At 33.7% G+C, this 12279-nt stretch overlaps 2 protein-coding genes across 4 annotated transcripts in view; both read left to right on the forward strand.

Moving 5' to 3' along the window:
• Positions 1–9467, forward strand: part of sgsm1b (small G protein signaling modulator 1b) — a 47319-nt gene extending 37852 nt beyond the window's left edge. For 2 of the 3 annotated variants that reach the window (XM_079600079.1, XM_079600080.1), the window contains exons 24-25: positions 1129–1296; positions 6014–9467. In XM_079600079.1, the coding sequence (XP_079456205.1) occupies positions 1129–1296; positions 6014–6102 (257 nt within the window). In that variant the 3' untranslated portion in view covers positions 6103–9467. The remainder of the gene's footprint in view (positions 1–1128; positions 1297–6013) is intronic. The other variant, XR_013796175.1, reaches the window with a different exon arrangement.
• A 1043-nt stretch (positions 9468–10510) lies between these two features.
• Positions 10511–11714, forward strand: triap1 (TP53 regulated inhibitor of apoptosis 1). The gene is made up of 2 exons (XM_079599683.1): positions 10511–10770; positions 10920–11714. Exons 1-2 carry the CDS (start codon positions 10624–10626, stop codon positions 10995–10997), a joined length of 225 nt encoding a protein of 74 aa, XP_079455809.1. The 5' UTR covers positions 10511–10623; the 3' UTR covers positions 10998–11714.
• The last annotated feature ends 565 nt before the right edge of the window (positions 11715–12279 follow it).

A 12279-nucleotide genomic window follows, 5' to 3' on the forward strand; every position in this document is an offset into this window, starting at 1 on the left:
ATTAAAGCACTAATAAATAATCAATATTACATGCTTAATAAATAAATATTAAATCCTAAATCGACATACTAAAATACTCATTTTAAGACGAGACACTACAGACAAAACCAGTCAATTTGTTGATTTTTGGAATATTTTGCTTCCATAACTTTCAGACTAGTGGAAAGCAAACATCCAGTTTTTATTTTATTGCATTTTATTAATTTGTGTCTAGATTTCAATTAAAATGCATATCTTTAAATAGTTTTTGTCTCCACATCAGTATCACATACACACACACCCAACTTTACAGATTTATTCCTATCTATATTTTTTTCTGAGTGGTTTGTTCATACTGGTGAAACTGGGAAAATTAGAATATGGTGCAAAAGTTCATTTATTTCAGTAATTCAACTTAAAAGGTGAAACTAATATATTATATAGACTCATTACATGCAAAGTGAGATATATCAAGCCTTTATTTGTTATAATTTTGATGATTATGGCTGACAGCTTATGAAAACCCCAAATTCAAAATTAGAATATTGTGAAAAGGTTTTCATAATCTGTAAGCCATAATCATCACAATTATAACAATTAAGGCTTGATATATCTCACTTTGAGTCTATATAATATATTAGTTTCACCTTTTAAGTTGAATTACTGAAATAAATGAACTTTTGCACCATATTTGTCTGATTTTATACAATATTTTATTACTAAAAACAAGGTTAAAAAAAAAAAAAAAAAAAAATCTGCCTTATTATCTTTTAAGAGTTTTTTTTTCTCCACTTCAGCATCACTCACACACACCAAACTTTACAGTTGTATTCCTATCTAGCCTATATTCTGATTGTTTTTACTGAGGGTTTGGTCATATATCATTTGCCTGATTTTATTTTTTATTTTATTCATAAAAATTGGCTGAAAATGTTTTTTTGTTTTTTTCTGACTGTTGATAGTATCTTCTGATTTATATAGTGATAAAAAGAGAAATCCAAAATCCCCTCAGTAAAAACCTTTAACTCTAAATAAAATTAACAAATGTACCAATTCATTTTAATGCCACTAGTGCTGCAAAACTTCCCATTTAAGAAACCTGATGCACTTAAAGTGAGTGAATCCTTTTTTTACCTCTTTTTTTTAAAGAAATGGTGTATGATGACGTGTTCTCTGTGTGGGAGACGATCTGGGCCGCCCGCTACGCCTCCTCTGAGCACTTTGTGCTCTTCATCTCGCTGGCGTTGGTTGAGCTGTACCGAGACATTATCCTGGAGAACAACATGGATTTCACAGACATCATCAAGTTCTTTAACGGTGAGCTGACTATTAAAGGGTTAGTTCACACAAAAGTGTAAACTCTGTCAGTAATGACTCTCCCTCATGTTGTTCCCCGTCAGACTTTCCTTCATCTTCGGGACACAAATGAAGATATTAGTGATTTAATCTGAGAGCGGTCTCACTCCTCCATAGGCTTCTGTTGTAATTGAAACTTGCCGGCCCAGAAAGTTAGTAAAGACAATTAGGGAGAGTAATTACTGACAGAGTTTACATTTTTGGCTGAACTATCCCTTTAATCGTCTATCAAATGCAGTGGTAGAAAATCCCACAATAGCGGTTTTGGGTTAAATAGATTTTGGGTTAAAACCGCAGGATTGAAATGCCAAGATTTTTTTTTTAAAGGGCACCTATTATGACATTTAAAATGTTCCTAATGTTGTTTAGGGAGTCCCCAACAACAGTTTTACGTGCATGCAATGACAAAAAACACTTTTGTTGTCGTATAATATGCATTTATTTTTACCTGATTTGCTCACCGACTCCCAAATGATTCGTTCAACGACTCGTTTTTCCAAACCCCTCCTCTGCGCGACGCTAATCTGCGATTGGTCAGATGACCCAGCAGTGTTTACAGAGATAATACTTATTTTTAACACGGAGTACAATGATGCTTTTATCAATTAAATTGTGTTATAATAATGATTATAGTCCACTGCTTTATAGTTTGTAGTAAAAAACGAAAAATAAGATAAAGAATTTAATGTTATGTTAGCGAGCATAACCCAGAGTTCATATTGTAAAAGCACAATCAGTCTTTGTTTGCATTAGCCCGATGCATAAACATAACGTTTTTACACAAAAAAAAAATGCAGTTACGTTACAGTTATTACTCTATTCTTTAGACAACTCCGAAAACAGCAACAAACACTTCACATATCTCAATACAATTGCCATTGAAGACCTAGAAGCTAAACGGTGCTTACACAACAAACAAGATAATTATTAAGCATAAAACATAAAATATAAAAGCAAAAATTATTAATAACACTTACAGGTTGTGATACGGAGGAGGAAGCTGATGCAAATACACTTGGAACTGAACCTTCCTTCAATATCGCGAATCCAAGTTTGATTGCATTTAAGTTGGTAAAGCAATCGTCTTCAAAATGGCGCGAGCAAAGCACAAGGCTCGGACTATACTTCTGTGGTATAGTTGTATATATGAATTGTAGCCACTTAGTCTTCAAATGCTCCTCCTTGGGCAGATGAAAAAAGTTTGCTTTTGAGTCGCACTTCAGAACACAGCGTCTCGTCTCCGTGATGTTTCCCTGCTGGCCTTGGAGCGCAATAAGTGGGCGTATCGTATTCAAATAACTTGACAAGTTGACGTCATCTAGTCAGAGAAAAAGCTTCGGTCTTCTAACGATTCATAAAAATGACTCCGAGTCGACTCTTACTTTTGAAAGACAATAACTTTATATACGGTGCACTTATATATTTCAAACTTTGCAGGATGTTTTTGTTCACTTAGATCTATGTTACACACTACATGAAAGGTAAATTTCAAAATTCCATAATAGGTGCCCTTTAAACTAAAAAGATGATATGTGCATAAACTACGATTAAAACACATTTACCAAATAAATGCCTCGGATGTGCAAATTGCAACAAAACAAAAAAATGCACGACTTTGCGATCAGATTACTGGACTAACCAGTGGACCAATCGCATGGCAGCATCTCAAATGTGGGTTTGGTCATTCTGAAATGCCTTTGCCAAAGTCTGTCATCTGCACGATTGAGTATAAATTTCCTCCCAGAAGCGTCCGAACACAAGATAACATGACGTCACGATTAACTATTTCGTTCCCTTGATTTGCAATATCGTGAGCACCAAAATATTTTGCACCAAAATAGTCACATGTAGTTAAAACCCCTTATATTGGCATAGCCACAGCCATTACATATTTAAAACAGTAATATCCTATCCTAAACCTAAACTAATCTTGACAAAATATATATCATTTGAAAGCTTACAATCTCTAGTTTACACATTTTGTGACAGATGTTCAAAATAAATTACAGAGGAGCCGTTATTTATCAATTTGCAACAAGAATATGTTCATACTCCAAGGCGTGTTCAGACCTTTATTTTGAAATAGTGATGAACATGAAAAATCATGAAAGAATGGTAGAAACCTCAGTTTGTTTTAATGCCAAGAGTTTAAAAGATAGCATCCATTCAATGCATTATCCATTCGAAAAAAAGCTCTAAAAATGTTTTAAATATAAATAAATAAATAATAGATTCAGCATTAGTGATGTGTCAGCGAGCTATAATGCACATACGTGATCTTTTGTGTTTCTTAGAGGTTGAATTCATTAAAAAATCTGCCAAACTTCCAACACTACTTCTGAATAGGATGTCTACTTCATAAATTGTATGAAAATTGTAAAAATAATGGTTCAGACTCAAGCAACATATGGAAATGGAGGCGCGCTTATATGGGCAGTAATGTCCACTAGTGGAGAAGTGTGGTACTGCGCCCAAACTAAATCTCACTGAACGCTCATTTCAAGAGATATCAACCTAACATTTGAAACACAACTTGTTCAGATTTGCATTTTTAGAGTCCTTCAGGTTTTGAAAATATATATTTAATATAAAATCTGAATAATTACATTTTTAACATTGTACATTTTCATAAACTCAAACTTCTATAACTTTTTTTCTGTTTAACTTTCTTAATTTATTTAACTTCTACAAAAATCTGCCATATGTCTTCTTTAAAACAAGACCAATCTTACATCTATATTCCAAAGCATTCTTGAATTACAACCATTTAAGTTCTGAATCTGCATTTTCATGTCTATTTAAAAAAAGGGGTGCCGCTAAACACGTGGGATTGAAACTCCTCCTCCAATGTTTATTGCGATTATCCAATTTTGTGTATATGTTAAACTCCCAACTTTGGATAGAAACATAGCTAACGACTAGGGCTGGGTATCGATTCAAATTTCAAGAATCGATTCAATTCCGATTCTCAAGATCTTGAATCGATTAGCATTATTCGATTCGATCTGATCCGATCTTATATTTTTAAAATCAAAAGTTTTAACTGTTCATGAACAATCAAGTGTTTGTATTAAATAACATTCACAAACATACATTAATGTTGTAAAAATGTATTGTTCACTCAATGTGTTGATGTTAGATAAGGCATTAATGTTAATGAATGGTATCTCATTGTAGTGTTACCAACTAAACAGGAGATAAAACGTGTTTTATTTGACTTGACTGTCCTTTTATTTAATCCAAAACTGGTCATATTTAAAAGGCCTTTTAAACTAGATACAACCGCACACGATACCACTTTACGGGCCGTTCACATATCGCGTTTTATGCGCGTGCAAATTCAGTGAGAAGCACTTCAATGCATCTCAACAGGTCATGTGTCAAAAACCAGCGGCCTTTCCGTAACGACATGGAAAGCTCGGCCGAACAGCTGATCATAGCTGTACAGGGCGGCTTTTTATTTTATTTCTGTATCTATGCAACCATGAACAGAGGCGCGCCTGGAAAACGAATTTGCACGCGCAAAAAACGTGCTATGTGAACGATTCATTCCTCCTTTCTAGTCAACAAGTGGATTCAGAGCCACCGCATTAGCAGTGCCGCCGGTCGCCATGTCTGTGTGTCAGGCCCGGTTCTACGGGGGTGCTTGAGGGTGCTAAGCACCCTCAAACAAAAGTGAAAGCACCCTCAGATGAAATTATTAATAGCACACATGTAAACGAGATTTTGCCGACAATAGAAACACAGACGGATTCACACTCTTACATACACAAAATAAATCCATTAACACGTTACACATTATGCTTTCATGTTTAATGCATTTGATTGGTTGTGTCCTTTCGCGATCGTGATACGCATAGGTGAAGATGTCTCTTTAATTGCCCACTTTGTTTGCGTGTGTGCGTCCCGCTCAGGAAATTCGTTTACGCTAACAAAATGAAACCTTATTATAAAGTGTTACCATTTTTTTAATAAAATGCCTAGCGTTTTTGCTGTTGGTTTGAAGCTTTAAAAGAATATTTAGTTGCTAGGCAGGCAACGTGAAACCTTTGAGCTAGTCAGCGTCATGTCAGTGACTAAACTTCACTGCGGTAGAGTTACTCAGGACACTGCACTTATTCGCAATCACAAAAGTTCATTATTTGCTCGTGTTTTAAAGCTTTGCCGGGTTAACATTTCATTGGCGTTCTGTTCTGACATGATGCACTTTTTCTGAGCGTGTACGCACGCGCGCGCACTATCAAATGATTTGTTTTGGGTCAGACCCATCTGCTGGCGCTGGGAGGCCGAGACTGAGAGAGCTACATGGCGCCACATGGAAAAATATGCACCAAACAAGCCACTTTGAAATTTTTCTATTTTCATGAATACAAAAAAAAAAAACGGTAGCCTACAATATGAAATTTGGGTGACCCTCCCCCTGGACTAAAAAAATGTTGATGACCCTACGTTTATGTAAGCACCCTCACTATTTTCAGAAGCACCCTCAGTGATTTGGTTCTAGAACCGGGCCTGCTGTGTGTTTATGGGGAAAATGTAGGCCTATTATTAAATCGATCCTCTGAGTTACGGATCGATCTTTAGAAATTAATATGAAAATCGATTCCGAATTGGTGAATCGATTTTTTCAACACAGCTCTACTAAAGACATTATGTTGATCATTATGTCTTCATACAGAAATGGCAGAACATCATGATGTCCCGAAGCTGCTGGTCATGGCCCGAGACCTGGTGCACAAGGTCCAGATCCTGATCGAGAACAAGTGAACAACTTCCTTATCATTCTGCCTACCATTACCCATCTACAGACGCTATGTGTCGGTTTGAGAAAACCAAACCTTCAGCTACGGTGAATGCCAAACCAGTGTTTTCATCTGCCCAGATCTTAATATTATAGTATAGAGTATAAATATTGAAATGGGAAGTTGGGGCGCGATATATCAGAGTTTTTTAAACACCCCCAAAAAAATTAGTGTAAGCTGAGAAACTTTTAGTTAAAGTTTATTTAGTCAGATTAGCACTAACATATCAATGGACTCAGACATAATCTACAAGCCACAAAACACTGATTTTGATTTTATGGGGTCTGTAAAAGTAAATATGATATGTCAAAAATTAAGAAAATTATTTAAAAACAAACTTGGAGAATAGTTTTATACAAGGTCGTGGATGTAAACAAATGGCTATGAAATATATAAAGATGATCTATGAATGGTAGTGATGTGTGACTCAGATTTTCTAAAAGCACAAAGTATTCAAAAATAATGCTGTATATTTATTTATTTTTTAAAATGTGTGAAAATTAGACATTTATTATTGCAGAGATGTTTAGCGTACTTCACACATCACTACACGATATTTGCACGGAAAACATTGACGGCACCTTCTGTCAGGGTTTATCAGACGGATGAACGTGAATTATTGTAATTTCCAGCAGGGTGAAAAATCAGATCATGTTTGACCTCTAAATACAAAGAAATTAAATTTGCATTCTACTTTTAGGAGCATTAGGATTATTGTACATTTGCAAAAAAATATTGTAAATCATTATTGTAATGCATTTTTATTTAAATTAGCAAAAAGGCTAAACAATAAATACTATCTTGGCGTATAAATCGAAATCATATTTTTTTTATGTATTCACATTTACAGTAATGAAAAATAAATCATACAGGGATGCACCGATATGAAAATTTTGGCCGATACCGATAATTCTTTATATTTGAAAGCCGATAACCGATATATCGGCCGATAAATCTACATTTTTTTAGTCATTTTTGAGAGCCTGATTACAAAAATAGAAGTCTCACCATTAAAAGCCATGTCCCAAACACACAATTATGATGTTCTCATTATAATGTTATGTAGCAGATATGACAGGCTTGCACTGCACATGTTGCACTGAACCGTATTTTCCTTTTTAAAAGTGATTTTAATCATATTTCAAGCAATTCAAAACCATAATGTTGAACAGTGCGCATCTGAAGAGTCTCAGCTGAAGGAAATAATACATTATTTATCGGCCAAATTTTCTTATTGGAAGAAAATGATAACAGTAAAAAGTAACATATCGTCCGATACCGATATGATAGCCGATATATCGTGCATCCCAAAAATTGTACAACACACACAAAGGAAAAAATGTATCAATTCAATTTGCATTCTACTTTTAGGAGCATTAGGATTATTGTACATTTGCAAAAAAATATTGTAAATCATTATTGTAATGCATTTTTATTTAAATTAGCAAAAAGGCTGTACAATAAATACTATCTTGGCGTATAAATCGAAATCATATTTTTTTATGTATTCACATTTACAGTAATGAAAAATTAATTATACAGGGATGCACCGATATGAAAATTTTGGCCGATACCGATAATTCTAAATATTTGAAAGCCGATAACCGATATATCTAAATGTTTATGTCATTTTTGAGAGCCTGATTACAAAAACAAAAGTCTCACCATTAAAATCCATGTCCCAAACACACAATTATGATGGTCTCATTATAATGTTATGCCGATATGATTTTATGATTTTATGAATTTTGGCCGATACCGATAATTCTAAATATTTGAAAGCCGATAACCGATATATCGGCTGATAAATCTAATTGGAAGAAAATGATAACAGTAAAAATTAACATATATCGTCCGATACCGATATGTTAGCCGATATATCGTGCATCCCTAAAATTATACAATAAACAAAGAAAAAAATTTATACATTAAATTTGCATTCTTTCAGGAGCATTACGATTTTTTGCTCATTTACAAAACTATAGTAAATCATTATTGTAATACGTTTTTTATTTAAGTGAGCCAAAATGCTGATCTAAATCATAAATGTATATTGCAGTAATGAAGATTTTATTTGTTTTGACGGTAAAATTGTCTTAAAAATAGGCAGAATTTTCTTTATGCAAAAATGTAATTTATTTCTTTTGATTTGGGGGTAAAATATGACCTGGACACGTTCACTCATTTAGCATCAGGTTTTTTTCCCCGGCGTCTTCGTCACTCAGATAATCAGTTGTGCTGCTACACAACGACGAGCCTCACTCAGTGAACCAACTTTACTGTAAAAACAACCGATATTTTCATTTATATTGATCTTTTTGCCTTAAGTTTCTCTGATCAGGGACGTGTGTGGTGGGCGCTTGTCATGAAGTTCATGTTTATCTGATACAGTACAGGTTAAACTCGAAAAATTTGAATATCGTGCTAAAAAGTTCATTTATTTCAGTAATTCAACTTAAAAGGTGAAACTAATATATTATATAGACTCATTACATGCAAAGTGAGATATTTCAAGCCTTTATTTGTTATAATTTTGATGATTATGGCTTACAACAAATTCAAAATTAGAATATTGTGAAAAGGTTTTCATAAGCTGTAAGCCATAATCATCAAAACTATAACTAATAAAGGCTTAAAATATCTCACTTTGCATGTAATGAGTCTATATAATATATTAGTTTCATCTTTTAAGTTGAATTACTGAAATAAATGAACTTTTGCACCATATTCTCATTTTTCGAGTTTCACCTGTGTGTGTGTGTGTGTGTGTGTGTGTGTGTGTGTGTGTGTGTGTGTGTGTGTGTGTGTGTGTGTGTGTGTGTGTGTGTGTGTGTGTGTGTGTGTGTGTGTGTGTGTACAGATGTGCTCTACTACCAGCAGCCAAACTTTTTGTATGGTGTCCCAAACTTTTAGCACTTGTTAGATTTGATGTGATTGTAGTAATCCGCTAAAACACGTGTAACCCAGAGCGGTCGGATGAGGAGCCAGTGTCATCAGCACTAATCCCCCTTCATCATGTGATCTCTTCATCATCTATCTCTGTATGTATAACTGTTTAATGCCCTGTAACATTAGCTTACATTGAATGATGCTGTATGTAGCTCACAATATAACAATATCTACAAATGTTGGACGTGTGAATTGTAAAAACTGATCGATGTATTCAGTGACACGAACTACAGACAACATTAGACACAAAAAGATTTGTTGAAATTGTATTGGAAACCTATATATTTTTATTGTACTCTGTGAAACTATATAGTATATTGTCAGAACTGCGTGATGCATATGATATAATCTGTATTATAATATTTAATAAATGTATGTGTTGACTGTTTTTCGTGATGGATCATTCTTTATATAAATGCATACATAAGTGCCAGTATTAGAAACATTTAAAATATACAACATTTAATAACCAACCTATTATGAAATGATGAGCATGATACTAATGAAATATTAATGCATAACATCACAAAAAAACTCATTCAATATTAACCTTCAGCTTGTTCCTATTTTTATTTATTTATTATTTTTCTGAAGAATTAAATGGTTCTACTTTTTCAATAAATATTGACCTTCAGCACTTTCCTATTTTTATTAAATATTTATATTAATTTATTATTTTTCTGAACAATGAAATTGTTTGAATTCAGTAAATACTGACCTTTAGCACTTTCCTAATTTGATTACATTTTTTCAATTTTATTTATTTATTATTTTTCTGAATAATTAAATTGTTCTATTTCTTCAGTAAATACTGACCATTAGCACTTTCATATTTTTAATTTCTATTTTATTTATTATTTTTCTAAAGAATGAATTTTTTCTACTTCAGTCAATGCTGACCTTCAACACTTTCCTATTTTTATTAACTATTAACTATTTTATTTATTTATTATTTTTCGGAATAATGAAATTGTTCTATTTCTTCAGTAAATACTGACCTTTAGCAATTTAATATTTTCAATAACTGTTTTATTTATTATTTTTCTAAAGAATTAAATTTTTCTACTTCAGTCAATACTGACCTTCAGCACTTTCCTATTTTTATTAATTATATTATATTTTATTTATTGTTTTTCTGAATAATTAAATTGTTCTACATCTTCAGTCAATACTGACCTTCAGCACTTTCCTATTTGTATTAACTATTTTGAAGAGTTAAATTGTTTTGTAAAAAGATCTAAAAGATGACTCACTCAGCTATTGATTAACAGAGACCGTCTAAAACTCACATATTATATATATTTTTTTATTGATTTTTACACATATCTATTTATATTTTATTTAATTTCCAAACATTAAAATCAACCGAGTCCCGTTTTGTCCTTGAGGACTTTTATTACGCGGCGGCGGCTGAGTGACGTCATCCTCGCGCGCCACGCGAGCCCAAAGTCAAGAAGAGAGATTGCGGAAGATCTCCTCTCTGACAGACAGACAGCATTAAACCTGTGAACTGTTGTCGTCTCGTTGGGATAGGAAGATGAACAGTGTCGGCGAGGGCTGCACGGAGCTCAAGCGCGAGTATGATCAGTGTTTTAACCGCTGGTTTGCCGAGAAATTCCTCAAAGGAGACCGAAGCGCAGATCCATGCAGCGAGTTATTCCACAAATACCACACGTGTGTTCAGGTACATATGAACAGATATATATGTGAATCAGCCCACGGACGTGAGAAAGCACTCGCGACGGAGTCTCAGAACCCATCGAGCTTCCTATAAATCAGCTGTCAATCACTGATGCTCTGTGTGTGTGTGTGTGTGTGTGTGTGTGTCCACAGAAAGCCATCAAGGAGAAGGACATCCCCATCGAGGGTGTGGAGTTCATGGGCCCGAGCAGAGAGAAGCCGGACAGCTGATGGGTTATTCTCTGCTTTATATGAACGAGGACATATAGTGTTGCGTCAGACACACAGACTGCATCGCTGACTCTGATGGACACGTGTTTTTGAGACTGTACATTGCTTGTTAACTTATTAAATAGGGATTATTTGGGCATGTTTGAGCTGTCAGCATCACTGGGGCTTGTTAAACATGCGAGGAAATGCATGTGTGCATTAAAATGTCTTTTAATGTGCCTCAGAAAATGTGTGTTAATAATAATGTGCATTATTTTTTACTTTCAGTATTATTTTAAACGCAAGCCAACAATTATTGCACTTCTGTCCTTAACTTGGCCATTTTGTTTTAGGAGGGGGGGGGGAGTGTAATGGTATTTAAATAATTAAAGAATATAAATGGATTTCAGGTAGTGATGCATCATGGGAGAAAAAAAGCGTTGGTTCAAGGGGAAATGTATTCACTTTTTTTTTTAAGGTTTTGAAACGCTGTAAATGCAATGAAAATATGAATAAGAAGCACGGTTTATAAACTAATTGCAAGTGTAATTCTTAATGGCCGCTAACAAAATCATCTAATGTCGTTAAATATGAAAAGTCTGTATATTAAGTGTTATTTATTTATTACTATAGTCTTGTTTTTGTTTTATGTAGAGCTTGGTTCAGGCCAATAAGAGACTAATGAAATGTCTACAAATTTATTTAACTGATTAGATGAGAATCCATAAACCATATATAGACACTGATTTTTTTTATTATTATTTTTACAAACAACATATGTATCACACAAAAAAATAGGGTAAGAAACTCAAGGTAAAGCAAGAGATAGTCTACTAAACCATTTTTTTTGTATTAATTGACATTTAAATAAATAGTAACTAAACACAATAAATTAATACAAATAAATAACATGGGAAAGAAATACAAACATATATATAACGTTAGACATGGGTTCAGAGATTGTGAACCGTTAAACCCATAGACAGTAAAAGAAGGTTAAACCATAGACTTAAAAAAAAGTGTAGAAACAAAGCATCGTTTACAAAATCACGTGACTCATTTGATCGATATGCGCATAGAAATACATAATAAAGGCCTTTATTATGTATATCTATGGATATGCGCTCTGAATCAATCACTGGGTCGAAAAAATTATTCGCAAAGGTTTCGAAGCTTAACAAAGGAACGTGCCCATCAAAAAAAAAAAAAAAAGAGTAAAGAATCAACCATATTTGCACTAACCCAGCATGGGTTCAGAGAGATCAATCAATAACCGTTAAAAATGTCGAAAACGTTATGACGT

Source organism: Phoxinus phoxinus (assembly GCF_949152265.1).
Source record: "Phoxinus phoxinus genome assembly, chromosome: 23".
NCBI lineage: Eukaryota > Metazoa > Chordata > Actinopteri > Cypriniformes > Leuciscidae > Phoxinus > Phoxinus phoxinus.